The sequence below is a fragment of the Panthera leo genome, chromosome C1, assembly GCF_018350215.1.
Source record: "Panthera leo isolate Ple1 chromosome C1, P.leo_Ple1_pat1.1, whole genome shotgun sequence".
Classification (NCBI taxonomy): domain Eukaryota; kingdom Metazoa; phylum Chordata; class Mammalia; order Carnivora; family Felidae; genus Panthera; species Panthera leo.
The window spans coordinates 2,183,074-2,201,500 of NC_056686.1; the positions used below are offsets into that span (position 1 = coordinate 2,183,074).

The 18,427-nt window shown below is 63.5% G+C and overlaps 2 protein-coding genes across 3 annotated transcripts; one reads left to right on the forward strand and one right to left on the reverse strand.

The window, feature by feature from the left end:
* Positions 1-608: 608 nt before the first annotated feature.
* Positions 609-3,763, forward strand: SMIM1 (small integral membrane protein 1 (Vel blood group)). Of its 2 annotated transcripts, none has more exons than XM_042951620.1 (4): positions 609-770; positions 991-1,124; positions 2,699-2,818; positions 2,995-3,763. In XM_042951620.1, the coding sequence occupies exons 3-4, from the start codon at positions 2,709-2,711 to the stop codon at positions 3,119-3,121; spliced, it is 237 nt and encodes a 78-aa protein (XP_042807554.1). In that variant the 5' UTR covers positions 609-770; positions 991-1,124; positions 2,699-2,708; the 3' UTR covers positions 3,122-3,763. The 2 variants fall into 2 exon arrangements, with proteins under 2 accessions (XP_042807554.1, XP_042807555.1); XM_042951621.1 differs by having other exon boundaries at positions 609-738.
* Positions 3,764-7,066: 3,303 nt separating this feature from the next.
* LRRC47 (leucine rich repeat containing 47) lies at positions 7,067-16,804 on the reverse strand. Its single transcript, XM_042951861.1, has 7 exons — positions 16,165-16,804; positions 10,348-10,806; positions 9,379-9,495; positions 8,736-8,851; positions 8,082-8,184; positions 7,686-7,775; positions 7,067-7,520 (listed from the first exon to the last, which is right to left on the reverse strand). Exons 1-7 carry the CDS (start codon positions 16,792-16,794, stop codon positions 7,272-7,274), a joined length of 1,764 nt encoding a protein of 587 aa, XP_042807795.1. The 5' UTR covers positions 16,795-16,804; the 3' UTR covers positions 7,067-7,271.
* Positions 16,805-18,427: the final 1,623 nt, after the last annotated feature.

Sequence of the window (18,427 nt, forward strand, 5' to 3'; positions counted from 1 at the left end):
CCTCTGTCTGCGTCCTGCGCACCGCAGGCTTCGGGCACATAAACAGGCGCTGAATGAAGGAACCCATCAGGCGCGGCTCTGCTCTTCGCCCGCACCTGTGCGCGCAGCCAGACCCGCCTCGCCCAGGGCGCGAACTGGAGGGACGCAGCGGGGAGCTCCGCAGCGCCCCCCCCCCACCCCCCGCAGGCCGCCTCAACTCTCGGATCAGACCCAGGCGCGTCCGGAGGCTCCGGGCCCCGCTTCTGCGCCCGAGCCCGTCCCTGCGCGGTCTTGGTGGAGGACCCCCGCTCTCACGCCTGGGACCCCCCAGGGCCCAGCGGCTCCTTCGGCCTCTCTCCCTAGCCGCCCCTCGCGCCTGACAGCTCCTCTCCCTCGCGGCGCCCCTTCCCAGCGTGCCCTCGCCCCTGCTACGCCCTCCCTCACACGCTTCTCTTTCCCGCGGTCCCCTCTCCCCTGCGGGCCCTCGCCCCCGCGGCACCTACTGCCTTCCTTCCCTGCAGCTTGCACGCCCTCCGGCGGCGCCCCCGGGAGCACCTGCGGCCTGGGCTCGGCTTCCCGGCTCGCTTCGCCCCTGGCTCCGCCCCTGGCCCCGCCCCAGGCCCCGCTTCTCCCGGCCGGCTGCACGTCTGCGCTGCTCGGAGGCCCGGGGGCCGAGGGCCCCGTGGGACGCGCGTCGGGGCGCAGCTTCCTGGTGCGGGCGGACCGCGGAGGTGGACCTGGCCGCGGCCCCCCTGGCCTGTGAGCGTCGCCCGGGAGAGCGGAATTGCGGGGTAGGAGGCGGGGGAGGGTCTGGGCCGGCCAAGCGACCCCCTCTCCCCGCCCCGCCCCGGCCCAACCCGTGGAGGGACGGCCACGAGCCGGAAAGGGCCATCTGGTTTCTGCTGGCCGCCCCGGGACACCCCAGAGCTCCTCCTTTCCCTCCCCGGCTCCTCGCAGAGCCCGTCCTCTACACTTTATTTTCTGTGGGTTTTTTTCCCCCCTATTTTTCAGGTTGGAGGCACCGGCCGCACCTCGGACCTTGACCTGTGGCCTGGGAGGAGGTGAGATCTACTGGCCAGGCTCTGACCACCTGACCACCTTCCTGGGCGCCTGAGTCTGGGTTTCCTCGCCAGGACACTCCCTTTGTAAGTTGTGGGCTCCTCGGGGGTGCTTTGGGAGCGAAGGGGTCTAAGGTATGGGGTGGTACCCGCGAGGGCCCCCAGCTTGGCTGGTGGCTCTGGGCAGCACAGCCCCAGGCTCTTGCTACAGGGCGGGACCTTCCAGTGGGGGGCTGGAGAGTGAGGCCCTCAGGAGCCCAGCTCTGGGCACTTCACTGGCTTCTAGGGGCTTTGTCCAGCCAGGGCAGCTTGAAAGCCACAGTCTCCATCAGTTGGGAATGCTTTCTGGTGCACACGATGGGAATTCCTTGTCCCAGACTTGAACAGGTGTGGGTTGAGTCTTCTCACACAAAGAAGCCCACAGGTGGGTAATGGGTGTGGATTTGGAGACCCCCCACCCTGTCAGGGCTGGCGCTGCGTGGCTATCCGGTAGCAAAATGGCTGCTGCAGCTCCGGCCATCACTGCAGGGCGGCCAGAAAGAAGCCGCTGCTATTTCTCTCGTGAGAGCAAAAACCCTGTAGCTCCTGCTACGCCCAGCGGCCGAGGTATTAAGCTTGAATTAGCCCCCGGCTGTCATTTAGGGCAGCACCTTGCTGCCTGGAACCGGCTAAGGATTGTGCCCCCAGGTGGAAGGAGGTGGACGTTAGGTAGACAGCTAACAGAGTCGGCCCAGTAGCCCCTTTCCCAGACCCACCTGGGAAAGCGGAACTCACACTCAGTGCGCGCTTGGCCTCCCTTGGGCCTGAGAACGGCCACTGACCTGAGTGGCTGCCACCAAGCAGGTGGCTCCCGCCTGAGAGGCAGGCCTTGAGGCTCCGAGATGGGCTTCCTCCCTTCCTCCCACTGGCCTGGGACCCGGGAGGCACGTCAGGAGTTTAAGAACTGCTGGGTTTCAGCAGTGTCTGGGTCGGCCTCTTGCCGTTCAGGGGCCCGCTGTGCCTTTAAGCCCCTCCCCAAGTGTCCCTGGGAGGGGGTCCCGGGAAGAGAGGCGCCTGGACGCCCCCCCATCCCCACAGGCCCCAGCTTCTCCCCCAGGCGGTGTCGGGGGAGGGGCTGCAAGTCGAGCAGGCCAGAGGACACAGGACAGGGCTGCCCGCCTGCCCCGGCCAGCCAGCCAGCCTGTACCAGCCGCCGCCCCGTCCCTGTCCTTCCCCGCCTCCGGGGAAGCTCTGGGGCCTGATCTGTCGGGAACGGGGAGGGGGGCAGCAGTTATCCGGCCAAGGACCCGCCGCGTCCAGTCTCCAGGGCCCAGCAGCTGTCCCGGAGGCCCCCGCGAGGGCCTGGCCTGGGTGGAGGCAGCCTCTCACATTCCTGAGGGTAGGGTTTGGCGGATTTGCAGCCTCCCTGGGTTGGATTCCCGCTTTGCCGGCTCCCATGTGACCCTGGCAAGTGGCTTGACCACTTGGCGTCGGTTCACCTGCTGAGCCAGGTGAGAAGGTTCCGGTAAAGGAGGAGCCCGCCGAGAGTGCCTCTGCCCTTCCCCCGCTCCGCCCCCTCAGCCCGCCCCTCCCCCCTCAGCCTGCGCCCCGCCCCCTCAGCGCCCGCCCCCCTCAGCCCCCGCCCCCTCCCCTCAGCCCTTCCCCTGCCCCTCTGGCCGTAGCCCGGGCAGCATGCAGACCCAGCAGAGTGGCGTCCAGTACAGCAGGTGGGATGACAGCAGCCGGGACGAAGTCCACGTGGCTGCCGTGTCCAGCACGGAGGAGGCCTCAAGCTGGGCGAGGTGAGGGCTGGGGGGAGGAGCCCCGCCCGCTGGGTCACGCCCTCCGCCTGCCGCGTGTCAGCAGAGTGCCAGGCCCTCCTCCTTTCGGGGCCCACTGCCCCCCCCTCCCTCCCCCGCCCAGCCCCTGCAGCCCCCGCAGCCCACTCGGGCTCACGTGCTGGCGGTTCCCTCTCCAGGATCTCCCGGAAGCTGTGCTCAGGCAAGCTGGGCATCGCCCTGAAGGTGCTGGGCGGAGTGGCCCTCTTCTGGGCCGTCTTCATCCTGGGCTACGTCACCGGCTACTACGTACACAAGTGCAAATAAGGCTTCCCAGCACGCACGCATATGCCCGGGGACGCGGGCCCGGGCGGACACCCCTGTACACCAGAATCCCCTTTGCATGCACAGACCCTCATGTACACGGATCCTCGTATACACCAGGTTTCCTCCACGTGCATAGACTCGCCGCCCCCCCCCACAGACCCCACTGTGCAGCAAGCAGTCACTGGCCATCCAGGGGCACGCAGAGGAACAGGGACACAGATCCTCGATGACATATACACATGCCTCGCACAGGCAGCCAGCCAGGGGCACACGTGGCCGGGAGACTCGGCCCAGTCTGAGCTGGGTCCTCCCTGAGCTGGTGCTGTATGGGGCTGGGGGTGCCTGGGTGGGCCTCTGGGCCCTCTTGTTTTGTAAGGATGGCTCTGGGGGAGGCGGGGCTATGTATGTCCCTCTGCCCCGCCCCGCTCCCCGGGCTGAGACCCCATCCCGGAAGTCGATCCTGGGCAGGGTGGGTAGCGGGCGCCACCCTCAAGTGTTGTCTGCGGTGCGGTGGGCATAGTTGCTCCGGGGCTTGGAGCCAGCAGGAAGGCCGCTGCCCCCGCCATGCCCAGGGCGGATGGGAACCTGTGCACCGATGCAGTCATTAAAAGTCTGTTGCATGAAGGTTGGGTGAGGGCCTCTCCCACGGGGGCCCCCCAGGCGCCTGCCCACGTGAGGCCAGCTGGAGGCCCTCGGACAACAGTGGGAGGCTTCTGGGAAGGGCCCTTCCTCCCACTTGGCTCTGGGACTCCGTGTGTGTCGGCTGCGCCCTCTGGTGGGAAGCGAGCCCCTGGGGGTCGGCCTGAGGGCTGGCAGGTGGCGGAACGTCTTCCTCCCCCGCCCAACCAACCGTGGACAAGGCCTCGAGGCTCAGGCTGCTCCTGCCTGCCCAGCGGATTCCCAAGACCTGCCCTCCTGGGCCTGTGCTCACCCCCACCTACTTGCCACAAGCTCACATCTCTGGCCCCGCAGACCCTTTGTGGCAGAAACACAAAGTTAGGAGAGTGCTTCTTCCCCAAGGACTGAGGGCTGGAGATGAAGGACAGACACTCCTTGTGGGGCCGGAGGTTGAAGGCCACGGGGCAAGCCTGCGTGGCCGAGGCCGAGCTGGAGGGGGAGGGGAAGGGCAGAGACCGCCTCCCCCCCCCCCAAAGACCGGCCTGCCCGTTGGGCAGGGCTGCACCCAGGTGATCCCAGCCAGGCCCTGTCCACCAGGAAAGCGGAGCACCTGGTGGGGTCTGTCCTGGGCGGGGGTCTCCAAGCAGCGATGCTTCAGGAGCGATTGGCTGCGGGCTGGGGGCAAGGAGAGCTGGCTAGGGGACAGCGGCAGAGGGTCTGGTCCAGCCAGCCTCCCATCTCTGGGCCTCGGCACCTGTCTCCAAAAGACCCCACCTCCCAGCCCTGTTTGGGCTTCCACACGGCAGGCCCACGTCTGTCCAGCCCAACTTTGGTGCCCCAGCTGGAGCCACCACAGGGTGGGCACTGGGTGGGCGGGGCTCAGTTGGGCTGCACGGCCTCCGTGGACTCCAGGAGGTTGGCACTCTGCTCCTGAGGTGCAGGGGCTGGGCCTCCCCGAGGCTGGGTGTAGCCACTGCCGAGAGCCGGGCTGGGGTGCTGGACGGAAAGGAGGCCCACGGCTGCTCTCTCTACGGCCGTTCTGGCCTCCCTAGCTCCCGAAATGCCTTGCAGGCTCTGGGGTCATGCTCCCTGGGCAGCCCGAGGGCAGGACGGAGTGGGTCTGCTGAAGGGCAGGTCAGATGGAACTGGCCGGGGACAAGGCTGGAGTACAGTGGGCGGGGGAGGGGCGGGGAGGGCAGGGTGGGGTAAGGAGGGGCAGTGAGCAGGTGCTGTCCAGGCACGTGGGTGCTGCTGGGATCAGGGGAGGGAGGTGCCCTCAGCCTGTGCAGCTCATCTAGCCCCGCCCAGTGAGCCCTGTGGGTCCACATACCTACTCCCAGGACTGGGGGACCCCGGCCGTTTGATGCGGCCTTCATGCCCTGTGTGCCCTGAGGCCCCTAAGCCTCCAGGTGAGAGTGGGTTGCACAGTCCATTCCCTACACAGCATCCCCTTCCCTGGGCTCCACCAGCAGCCCGACCTCTGGCGCACACGACCCCTGCCCCCGCCCAGGTGTGGTCCCCGGGCCTGGCCAGAGCCGGATTGGCTGCAACAGAGGTGGTGGTTCCTCCCCATGGCCCCCTGGGGCCACATACCCTGGGGAGCCCCCTTCCGGCCCCGGGGGGGGGGGGGGGGGGGGGGGGGGGGGGGGTAGGGGAGGATGCTGGGAAAGGGATGTGGCGCCCCGCCATCTTGCCCCTGGGTGGGGGGTTCCCCCCCGGGTCCTCAGTTTCCCTACAGACACTTCCCCGAGATACTGGCAGGAAAGGCTTCACTGGGGAGGAGCGGAGATGTTCTTATTAAATGTTTATTAGAGGGCCGCACTGGCAGAGAAAGAGTGTCCGGGTTTATGAGTGGGTCGGGCCGGCCAAGGGAAGACCATCCTGTTTCCGCGGTGAGTTGAATACATCCAGCACCTCACCCGGGGCTGAGCTGCGTCACAGGCGGTGGGGCTGGTGTCTCTGTCCACGTCAGCGAGGTCACAGACCAGACAGGGCCTGGCCATGGAACAGAGTGCCAGGAGCCAAGAGAACCGCTTGGCCGTGGCCCAGCCACAGACCCCAAGCTGGCCACGGTGCCAGCAGTTGCTGTCCCTATCGCCCAAGGCTCATAAGATGACAAGCCAGAGCCACCAACACAGACATTTGGCAGGTCTGGGGTTCACAAGACCAGGCAGAGCCACCCTGGTGCACCTGCTTCAGCCCAGCCCAGCCCAGCAGCCACCGCCTTCAGGGGCCAACGGAAAGGCTTGCAGGTGACCAGAACCGGGACAGGGTCTCAAGGCAGCTGGGTCCTGTCCTACAAAGCAGGTTGGCTGAGCTCTGAGAGAACCGTGTGGCTTTGTGAGTGTGCCCCCCCCCCCCCCCCAGGAGGAGGCTCAAGCTTCACACGTGTCTGGTCCTGACGGCTAAGGGCCTGGGTTCAGTGTGGCCTCTTGCAAATGCTCCCCAAATCAGCAGAACACACGGCTCGTCTTTTGCGAGTCAAGTCACAGAACACGAAACAGACGGAGTCAGTAAATGACAAAAGCCAGGGAGGCAGTTTCTTGACATCCAGGCCGCCTACGAGGCAGAGGCCAGTAAAACCCACCTACTCTGTGGCTGGCTGGTGCCTGGCTGCAAGCACGTTCTGCCTCCAGGGAGGAGTGTGTGGGCTCACACACGTAAACACACGCACGCGTACACACACACACACACACACACACACACACACACACACACACTGGTGGTCTATGGGCCCAGACATTCAAACCTGGAAATCCCTAAAACACAAGATGCTGCACAACAGTTCACCCCTCATGCGGCCATGGCCACTGTCCGTGCTTGGGCCAGCTGACGGCAGAGGTGTCCCATGCGTCTGTGAAGCCTGTTCTGCACCGAAAACCTGCGTGCTGGCCCTGAGCTGCACGTTCCGACGTCTGCCCGTCCCTGTGGTGCGACTGCACAAGCGAGCAAAGCCCCAATCCTCTTTCTGCCCTGCCAGGGCCGCGTGAGGGAACCGTGCGGCTCTACCCCTAAAGCATCCACGGTATTAAGAAAAATGCCTTTGCCAATTCCAAGATCACATAAAAATATTCTTCTCATAGAAAGATGATTTGTGGCCAGCTAGGGACATGGTGTCACTCCAGGCCTCTAAGCTGCACTACTGGTTCGGTGCGATTTTAAAAGCTGCTGTATTGTAGAAAAATAATTGTGTGGTTCTGTGAAACGCACATTGTTCAGCTTCCCAGTTTAGATCTGAATAGCGAAACCAATCAGTGTCTTTCTCCCCTGAATGACGTTAGTCGCTGTGTCTACGTGATTTCGGAACAAACATCCTGAACGGCTCACTCCAGTATTTGAGAAACTTCATACAAAGCGTTAGTACAATCAGTTTGGTGCCGAAAGGCAAAGTCACCTAAGCACGCGACAACACGGCATCATCTGTGACAGAATCGTCTGGAAAAGCAAGGGACGCGCATCGTAAAAACCACCGAGGTGAAACTGAACAAACAACACAACAGCATCGCATACGCGCCCTGCCGCGGCCCGGGGCTCAGCGGATCACGGTCACGTGGGGAGCAGCGAGGGCCAGGTCCGTCTTGGAGGGGTACACCACCCTCAGGTGCCCTTCCTCATCCACCACCCGGACCTGCTCCACCACCAGGGAGCCGTTCCCAGCCGTGTCTGCACTTGCATTCGCGCTGGGCTCCGGAAGCTGTCCAGAAAGTGCGTCGGCTTCAGTATCTGAAACGGACCCGTCCTCTTTATTTTCTAACGTATATTTGTTGATTTCTGCCATTTTCTGCAAAAGAAAAACATCTTTTCAGAGGTGATCAGGAAAGATACGCAGCAAAGGCAGCCATGCGAGGGGTGGCAGGAAGATGGGGGGGGGGGGGGGGGGGCGACACATGTCATCTGTGTCTCGCGGCCAGAGCGCTGACGGGGCGAGACGATGAGGCTGGCTCACCAGCACCAGGGCGTCCATGATCTCTTTACATATCTGTAGACTCGTGGCGCTTGTTACTTCCAAAAACAAATCTGAGGTGGTTTTCTTAATCTTAAAAGGAAATGAGAAGGATTTCAGAAAAGAATAAAGCTGTCGAAAGTAAGACATCAGCAGCTGTTCCAAAAAAAAGCCTCTAAGACAGTGTCCCCTTCCCGAAGACAGGCATGTGCCAGAACGCCGTGCACACGGGGGCTCTTGGTGCGCACTGTGACGGGGACGCCCAGCTCTGTGCAAGCGGCCCGGGCTCTCAGGCCTGCGCGTCCGTCCCGTGGGACGTCCCGTGACTGTGCGACTGACGCTTGTGCTAAGTCTGCACGTGAAACAGCCCCAGACACGCACGTGCAGACGGCACCCTACCTTCGTCTTCTCGCTGTTGGTTATGGGCGGGAAGGAGATCACATCGCCATCTGCATCCACAAGGCAGGGGTAACTTTCTTTACCGTCCAGTAAGTGCAGGTACCTGTGAGGGAGGAAACAGAGTGGAGACGACACTACGAGAAAACGTGCCTAGAGGCGAACCGGACAAATCAGTTCTTTACACAAAGTCGGTGCAACACCAGGGAGTGTGTCCTCAGCTCTGGACGAAGGACATTCTACAGCCCGCGCTCACACGGGAACGGTGGCCGGCAGGCTGGGTACCCTCTTGGTCCTGTGGCCACAGGTCGCCCTTCACCAACCTGTGCCCCGCGTCACATGGACAGAACGTAGGGGGTGACCGCAGTGCCCTCCTATGTCCCCGTGCAGCCGGCGTGGACCCCGCTGTCCCTCCAGGCCACAGAGCCTGCACCTGAGAAAGACTGTTCTCCCCAAAGTGGCATCTGAGCCTGGGGCCCTCGAGAGGAGAGGCCTAGCAGCGCTGCTCTCACCCCAGGCAAGAGTCCCTAATAGCCTGGGGAACGAGGTCTGGGAGGTTTTCTCAACATCGGGGAGGAGAAGAGGAGAAGGATGCACGCCAGTCAGCCTGGGAGCGAGCGGGGGTGGGGAGAGCGCCCCGAGGGGACGCCCGCTGACCTGTGCAGGCCTGAGACGTTCTGCCTCTTCTTCTGCTTCCTGTGCTCCTCGGCCTCCAGCTGTAGCTGCCGCACCAGGTCCTTGGCCTTGACTTCTCTGCGCCCCAAGGGGACGATCTGTGGGGCGGACACTGCTCCGTGAGCTCCGGCGGGGCCTCCTGTGCTCACCGGGCCATTGGCATCAACGTCCCCTCTTGGCGCTCCCTCGGGGAGCCCTGTGACCACGGGGCCCCTCTCCGGCATGCATGAGCGCCCCTCGGGGACCTCACCAGCACTCGGCCCCTCAAGGCGGAGCGCAGCCTCCAGCCCACCCACAAACGACGGCGTCTCCCAGGCCTGCGGCCCCTGGACGACCCGAGGGAGGGGGCAGACCTGGACCGGCCAGGCCCACGAAGCTCAGCTCCACACGAGGGGTTTGCGGTTTGCTATAAACCACAAGTTTTGCTTAAAAGGGACCACACGAAGGAAACCACTTTCCGGCTGCTACCTTCCCTGAGGAGTTCACTTTTACAATGGGCCTGACGAACCCGCCGGGAGCAGCCTGAGATTCTCTCTCAGAACTGGCGTCACCAGAGCGCACCTGTCAGGGGGGCACGCGGACAGGGCCGCTGCAGCGGCAGGCAGGGAGGGGCGCAGGACGTCACCTTGAGGTCCTGCGGCGGGCGGGTGTCGTACAGCAGGGGCCCGCGGACGGCTCTGAGGTCGTGGGTGGCGATGGTGGCGGCCGTTCTCTTCTCACAGAGCTCCTCGTGGAGCTTGGTCTGCAACACACGGCCCGAGGCACCCAGAGCTCAGCGCCCTGCCCCTGATGCCCTGCCCCCCTGGCCTCCCCCCTCGGCCTCCCCAGCCAAAAATGTATTTTGTGGAAACTTCCCCGGATGATTATCTTATCTGTTTACTGGCAGAATTTCTTGTTTCTCTAACTCTGGAACAGAGTATTTGAGACTTCAAAGAACCCTCCTTGAACTAGAATTTATGACTGAATAAACAGAAGTAGGACTTAAAAAGAAAACTACCCGCAGCATGGTTTCCTTCCAAAACACCGATCTCTAGGTTTTAAACTCCCGGCTGGGAGTGCCCTTTGCTTCCTCCCTGAACATGAGCTTCCAGAAAGCTGCCTCTGTCCCCACGGGCCACACTGGGGCGGGGGGGGTGGGGGGGTCTGCAAACTTCAAAGATGGGGTTTTTACTTTAAAAGCTGGCAGACTGCATACAAAAACAAATCAGGAAGTTCTTCTAGCTAAAACCTGAACAAAAACTAAACAGCTCACAACAGGCTGGCCAGTGCTGACGATCTCCGTACGGTCTTCTACGAAACCAACTGTGCAATTCATTACAGAAACCCCAAATCCCATCCCCAAGACGTCAGAAACTCGGGAAACGCTCATCTCCCATCGCAACAAAGCCTTCAGAAACGAGGCAGGCCGGGAAGGGTCTCTGTGGACGAGCTGACAGGCAGGCAGCCTCCTGGGGCCGAGGCCCAGGTCCGACCTGCCCTGGGGCGCACCCGGCGGGTGTCATCCTCACCCGTGCCCGGAGCCAGGTCCCGCCGTGCACAGAGTGACACCGGGCCACCCCGCCCCCACCCCCCACCGCGGGCCGCGCACACCCACCTGGGAGGTGAGGAGCCGTCTGAGCGCGTTCCCCGTCTGCAGGTCTAGGCCCCTCACGATGGCCCCCACGATGAACGGCCGGACGTCCCTGACCGCGGGGCTGACCCGCACCGTCAGCGGGGCGGGGCTCTCGGACACGTGCAGCACCCGGAGCAGCATCCGGCCGGCGCCGCCCACCTCCTCGTCCTCCCCCTCGCCGCTCTCCCTCCGCCGCCGCTCCCGCCGCCTCCTGCGGGCCTCGTCCTTCTCCGGGCCGTGCGCCTTGCCCCCGCCCCGCCCGCCGCCCCGGCCCCCGGCGCGCAGGTACTCCAGGATGGACCTGGTCTGGCAGCCGCGGACCATCTTCTCCAGCCGCCGGTCCGTCAGCTTGTTCCCCCGGAAGTTGACCTCCTTGAGCTTGGGGCAGTCGGCCAGCTCCGCCGGGACCTCGCTGAGCTGGTTGTTGGACAGGTCCAGCGTCTGCGAGGGACACAGAGGACCCGGTCACACGCAGCCCACCCAGCCACGGGGCCGTGCCGCCTCCTCCAGCACCCCCGCGCCCCCTGCGGTCTGTGCCCAGACTGACGCCCGCTACAGCCACCAAGCAGCCCTGAGGGGGACGGGGGGCTGGGGGGACGGTGGTTGCCAACGGTCCCCACAGAATGCCTGTCCTCCTCTTCCTGCTCCCCTGCAAGTTCCCTGTGACAACTGTCCCAACGGACAAGGTTAGAGGAGGAGCACAGGACACGGGAGAACGTGCGGTCATGAACACTGGGTGCTTCAGAAACACGCTCCCCACAAAATGGTGCTGAGATTTTTTAAATCAGACGAACTAAACAGACAGAACACGGCATCACCCTTCATGCAGGAACACGGTGCACGGCGCTCCAACTCTGCGTGCACAAAACGGCAGAGCGGCTCTGACCCTGGCCTGCTCTCGGCCTGCGTCTGGACCCAGGGAGGGATGTCGCAGCCTAAAGAGGGGCACGGAAGCCTCGCACAAGAACCTACCGCCGCTCCTGCTGCCTGGGCTCTGACAAAACCGTGTGCGGGAATCAGCAGCACAGAGACGTGTTACCAACGGGCCTCCCTGAGGGGTCAGGCGGGGCAGGAGGAACACTAAGGAGCGAGGTCAGACCCCAGGACACCGAGGCAGCATCTTCTGGTCGTGGGGTCTCGGCTTCCCCTTCTGCAGCCGGGTGGAGGACAGGCCCCCAGGAAGAGGCCAGCTGCTGTCCCCTCTGCTCTCCTCCCAGGCAGTGCGGGGCACCGTGCACAGAGCTCCTTTCTTGTTCTCCTCCTGGGCCAATGGGAAGCTCTGGCCTGGCCTTGCTCGGCACGGCTAAGACCAGACAGGGGGCATAGGGCCTCGGAAGAAACCCTCCTATCTGGTCAGCTGGAGTGAGCGCGGGGGGAGGGCGGCTTGGGGAGAGCTCTGGGGCACAGGGGGCCTGTCTGGACTGCACCCAGGGTCAAAGCCACACCGGCAGGCAGCTATCTGCACGCAAACCTACGGCAACAGTTCACACTTGGTGGGCGAGACCGCTGACCAGTCCTGGTTCTGGCTGGGATGTTAACGGGCCTGGATAAAGCGGGTGACAGACTTCATCATGAACTGGAAAGGGGGCAGGGGCTCTGATGGTCCAGAAGATGCCTCCACTTTGGCTGGTACAGAGGGCTTCGGACAGAACCTCACAGACTCAGTTACCAACAGAGCTGTCCTGGCTCAGGCCATCAAACTGCCGAGAAGCCGGGGAGCCAGAGTGGAGGAGGGGGTCAGAGCTGGGGGAAGGGACGGTGTCGCAGAGGAGCCTCTAAAGGCTATGCTGGGGCCTTAGCAGGGCGGCAGGCTCCCATCTTGCACTCAGGATGGGGACGAGGAAAGGAGGCATGGCTTTTAGTCACCTTGGGGGCCCAAGGGGCCCGAGAGGCTGTAGGCAACGCGATTTCGTACAATTGTGTCCATTTTGTGCCTCACTGGACCCTTCTCCCCGGCTTAAGTGGGAATGGGAGCGGGGGATGAATGGACTGTATCACGGTCTGTCCCGGTCTCTGCCACACGGAGGCTTGTGAGTGGCAGCGAGGAGCTGACATTCTGAGGTCAGCACCCCCCCTCCCCCCGCACATGCCAGCTTTGGAGTCGGCTGCACTGTCCAGGAGGCTTTGGCCGGCTCAAGGACTGCACTGGGACGGCCCTCACTGCTGCACAGAACCAGCCGGCCGGGTAGACGACGCGCGCAGGTAGCAGAGGAAGAGCCGGCAAGGAGGGGAGACTGGGGGACGGGGCCTCACTGCCCGGCCACTTCAGCCACAGCCTCTGCAGGCCGGGGAGGTCTCCACAGAGGACAAAGGTGTGGGGTTACTGGGGGGGGGGGGCGGGGGAGCTCTGCTTTCAGAGGCAACAATGACCGAATAATGGACATTTCAGGCCCTGTGCTGCGACCCTGTGGGAGTGTAAACAGGGAGGGGAGGAAGCAGCAGATCAGGGAAGTCGTGCCAGGCTCTAGAGGTGGGGGCCTTGTAGAGATGCGGACACCTGCACGTAAGAGGACAAGCCGCCCCCACGCCAAGCCTGCGCTCCGTTGGTGCTGGGCACCACAGCAGCAGACTCCGTGAGGTCTCACGCCTAGAAAAGCAACACTAACGGAAGACAGGACCTTCAGGACACGCCGAGATGACAGGTAACGCCTGTACGCGGCTGAAATCACGCAGGACCGGGGAACAGAGCTCTTGCTTTCCGACAGAGGAAGTGGAGTCTGGACTGTGCGTGCCAATCCCCAAAAGGTACAAAATGCACAGAGGCTGAAGGGAGTGGCGTCCAGGAACCTGCCTCTGCCTGGAGCCGACCCACGAGGACACCCGCTTACTCCCTTCCTGCCGGTAACACAAGCATCTCCGACCTGGGTGAGGCCGCTGACTGCCCTCTGGGAACATCCCTTCTGCTGGGATGTGCAGTCCTAGATCCCCAGCTGGGCGAATGGGCGAACTGAAAACAACATGTCAGCCAAGGGCGTGTTGGCCGAGGGGACCCGGATGTGACCCGGGCACCCAGTGAGCCTGTCACCTCTGCCCTGATGAAAAGATAGAGATGGACGAAGGGCTCCTTGGGGGTGGACAGGGGTTTCACGTGCAAAGTTTGGTTTCTCTGGAAAACCTGACCACAGTGGGAGTCCCATCTGTGAGCCACGTGGACGGTCCCCGTGAGCACGGGGCCCGAAACAGGGGGAGGCCTGGCCGGTGTGGCCTTCCAGCCGGCTTCCAGCTGCCAGGCCCATTCCTCTGTCAGCCCTGAAGGCCAGCACCCCGGCCTGGGTCAGTCGCCTACGACAAAGGCAAGGGTGACGCAATGGGCCATCATCCCTGGTGCACCACAGGTGACAGAACCCCAGAACAAGGACACATGCCACCAGGAGAAACCACCCCAGATTGTCTTAGGTCTCCCGTGGGGAGCCAAGCTGGATGGCCAGACAGCAGGACGGCAACGGGGCGGGCTGGGTCCGGGCAGTTAAGTAGGTGGTGAGGTTATGGCACAGTGGATACACAGCGGTCTCTCGGGCTCCCTCGTCCCAGGTGGTGGGAGTGGGGAAGAGGGTCTGGGGCCCCCATCCGGGGCAGCTTCCTGGGGGAGGGTGCATGAGGCACGCATCTCCCTGCCTCAGGGGAAGTGAGGGGACAAGCGGGGGCCCGTGGGATGCTACTCTGGTGGCCCCCGTGGAACCGAGCCTCTGGGCATTTACATCCTGTGTGGCGTCTCCCCACGAATCTGGACTGGGCTCGCTCACTTAACCAGTGGGTGCAGTGGGAGCCAGGGTGCTGGTTCCAAGCCCCTTCTTCAAGGAGCCCTGTGGTCGGAGAACTGGGCCACCCTGCCGCGCAGGGAGAGGTGCCGAGACGACATGGGGCCAGAGGAGCCGGCACAGCATCGCAGCGGAGGCCAGCCCCGAGCACACGTGGTCTATGGCAAGCCCAGGATGGAAAACGGGCAGCACGTGACATGACTGGTGTTGTTTTCGGCCACAGGGTTTTGGCACGGTCCTCAGTCACGGTGACCGCAGCACCACCGCCCCTGTTCACGGCACTGTGGCCGTCCCCAGTCTCTCACAGGTGCAGGAACCGGCAGCAATGCCAGGACACGCTGAGGGGACCCCCACCTCCGCCTGTGAGCTCAGTTCTCCACCCAGGCCGCCTCCCCGCAGCACCCACAAGGACGAGAACACGTTTGTACTCAGGACCCCAGCGCGCACACAGGGCACCGCGGCCTCGCACGGATCCGGTACCGCTCCTCACGGAGGCATCGTTTCAGAGAGGCCCCCGAAGGACAGCTGAGTCCAAGAGGGATTCCAAGCGGCTCTGGCACGACCCTCCCCAAGACACAGGCGTCTTCGTGGGGAGGAGAGCCGATGGGGGCCTAGCAGCGGCCAGAGTGGAGGAGGCCAGGGGGCTCAGCAGAGGAGACGCACCCTGACCTGAATGCGGGTGTCTGCACACGATAAAGGCCACACGCGTCACCAGTGGGCACCACGGACGCGGTACAGAACGTCTGAAACGAAGCAGTCGTACACACTGGCAAGCGACTCCGGTGAAGTACAACACCCGATCCTGCCCCCGAGGGACCGCGCTCGGCTACATACCTGGCCCGTCAACCTTCTGGAAAACCAAGAGACCGAACAGACCCGAGTGAGCAGCGTTGTACATCACCCGTCACACCTCTGCCATAAAGGGACGCCTATAGCCGGGGGTGACCAACAGGTCCCAGGAGCACCCCCCACAGCCTCTTCTGGAAATGCCAGCAAGCACTCTGCTGAGAGGCCTCGTCTGTTTCTCTTAACTACACACACACACACACACACACACACGTGCACACATATTCATGCACACTTGCAGACACATCTTTACACAGACATACACGTTTGTAAAATCGGGTGGCAACACCTTAAGAGTAACTTCGGCTGGAAATAGATCAGTTGCTAAGCTGTATACACATTTTACTGCTTAAAAAATATCTGCATGGGGTGCCCGGGGGGGTGGGGGGCGGGCTCAGCCAGTTAAATGCCTGACTCTTGATCTCAGCTCAGGCCACGACCTCACCGTTTGGGAATTTGAGCCCCGAGACCTGCTTGGGATTCTTTCTCTCTCTGTGCCCCTCTCCTGTGTGTGCGTGCTCTCTCAAATAAACATTAAAAAAAAAAAAAAGGTCTGCATGAAAAGGATGAAAAGTAGGAGCAAAAAGAAACAAAGACCTGCCTTTTTCAGGACGAAAGGAAAAGGGAACACGGGGAAAGAGGGCTGCCCAGGAGCCTCAAGACTGGAGTTAGGGCAGGGCTCTGCAATGTCCATCCTCCCCTCTCCTGCACACCTGTCTCAGCCAAGCATTACGCTGGGGCCTGCAGACCTAACGGGAGTACGTTAGCAGCCTCTGGACAAGGGAGTCTAGAGAAAAGCCCAAATGATTTGTTGTGGACTCGGCAACCCCTTCCGGCCTTCGGTAAACCAGGAATAACAACTCTTACTTTAGAAGGCGGTCGTCGGGGTGAAGGGAACAGCATACAGGAAATCACACCGTGTGGCATTATGCGAAATCCCGGTAAACCACATCTCCGGGCCTTGCCTGGGTACCCCCCCCCCCCCCCCGCCCAGAGTCACTGAATCATTTCACAAATGCGTGAAGACACAGAGATTTAGGCGTGGGCCCCTGCTGTTGAGCCAACCGCGCGTGGATGGGGGGCCCGGTCACGGGAGGGAGGGCGGCTGGGACTGCGGCGTCCCCGGGACGGCTCGCCCGGGAGCAGCTCCCTCCCCACCTCTCCTCCAGGGCCCCGGCTCGCAGTCCCCGCTGACCTTGAGCGAGGCCAGGTGGGCGATGTCGGGGCTGAGCTCTCGGAGGCAGTTGTCGGCGGCCGCCAGTTCGCTGAGCAGGGGCAGCGCGCCGGGGCGGAAGAGCGCGGCGGGGAAGGAGTCCAGGCGGTTGCCGGTGAGGTTGAGGGTCTGCAGGCGCGGGGCGCAGCGCGCCAGGTCGGCGGGCAGCTCGCGCAGCCGGTTGCCGCTGAGGTTGAGGCTCTGCAGCTGCGGGAGGCCCGGCGGCTCGGCGGGGCCCAGGCCCTGGCCCGGCGGCAGCGCCTCCAGCGCGTTGCCGGACAGGTCGAGCACGCGCAGCGCGGGCAGCGGGCCGAGCTCGGGGCTCAGGCCGGGCCCCAGCGCGTTGCGCCGCAGCACGAGGCTGTGCAGCTGCGGGAGGCCCTGCGCCAGGCCCGGGCCCGGCTCGCGCAGGCTCCCGCAGCCGCTCACCTCCAGGTAGTGCAGCAGCGGCAGCGTGAAGAGCCTCGGCGGCAGCCGCCCGCCCGCCGCGCGCACCCGCTGCTCCAGCCCGGGCCCCGTCAGCAGCAGCTCGCGCCGCCGCTCGCGCTCCGCCAGCTCCAGCTCGGGCCAGGCCTCGGGGACGGGGGCCGCCGCCGCCGCCGCCGCCGCCATGGCGCCGCCGCTTCCGCTGCAGCTCCCGGGGCACTTCCGGGGCACGGCGCGTCACTTCCGGCTCGGGCCGGGAGGAGAGAACGAGCGGGGCGGGACTGGCCGCGCGGGGGGCGGGGCGAAGCGAGGAGGGGCGGGGCGGGCGCCTACCGGGGAAGAGTGGCGGAGAGGTGCCTCCTGGCGGCCGAGGGCTTTTGCCCGCGCTCCGGAGTCCGCACCTCGAAGAGTCACCGTAGCGGAGCGGAGCGTCCTGGGGAGGCGACCCGCCTCCCGGGTCCAGCCCCTCGCCTCGCGCTGCCCCGGGTCCGGTTCCTCGCCCTGATCGCCCTTGACCGCCCCTCGGGTCCAGCCCCGCGCCCCGATCGCCCCGTGGGTCCCGCCCCGCGCTCCGCGCGACCCCCTCCCCGGTCCGGCCCCACGCCCCGCTCGCCCCCCGGGTCTGGCGCCGCGCCCTGATCGCCCCGACAGCCCCTCCACCCCAGGTCCGCCCTCGCACAGGGGTCTGGGATCGAATCTCCTGGTTTGCACCAGCACCCAGGGCAGCTGTGTCGTCCACAGATGAGTGGCTCTCGCATCGGAAGCGGGAGATTACCAATGACTGAGGCCTGGTCCCTGGTTAGAGAGAGATTCTGGCCTAATAAATGGTCTGGGCTGCGGGTCGGCCCGGGATGGCCCCCAGTTCCCAGGTGTTGAGTGGGTGGCAGGGTTGAGAAGGGCTCGGGGATGGGTCAGTTTTCCCTGGTCAGGCACCGCGCCAGCTGGGGCGTTGGAGGAGGGAAGGGGGAGTGCGAGCTCAGGGTAGCTGCCCCTCTGCTCATTAACGCCCCACCCCAGGGGTTGGGGGGTTCCGTTGCTTCGTTTTGTTTTGGAATTTTTGAACTTTGTATTGAAGTGTGATCTACACACAGAAAAGTGTGCACACTTTGAATTTTGCCCCAATTGAACACATCCGTGTAGCCATCATGCACAAGAAACGGGTTATTGCGTCTCCTCAGCCCCCTGGTGCCCCAAGGGGCGTGGCTTTCTTGGGCCCGGACACCACACATCAGCGCTTCCTGTGTGATGTGCAGGGTGTTCGCCGAGCCTGGCTGCTTTCCTTCCACACCATGCCTTTGGGATTCATCCACGTGACAGGCAGCTGTGGATGGTCTGCTGTCTAGCATTAGAAGTAAATTGTGAATATGCCGTATTTTTCTCCAGCGGGGTCCTCGGGCTAACTGGGAACCCGCCCCCCTCCCCTCAGCACGTCACCCAGAGAAAAGATGGTATTTTGCTTGGTTGCCTTTGCGATCAACTCCATCTGTGAAGGACAGGCATCAGTGGGGGCAGAACTCGGAGCCTGCATCTGGCCCCCCTTTCTGAGCTGGCTGCAGCTCAGAACCTGCAGGACCTGGTGCTCTGCGTCCTGCTGGAGCCACGCCACCCAAGCGCTGCAGAACTTTAGCCTTCCCCAGGGATTTCTTGGTTTCTCTGGAGTAGCTTTTTGGGAATGAGTCCACCAGCTCATGCTATTTATATTGCCCTCCTGACCGGCTATGAGAACATTAATGGTTTTATAGTAGCCAACACTGGAAACAAACCAGATGTCCATCAACAGGAGGATGGATCAATACTGGGTGAGACATCTCCTAAAATG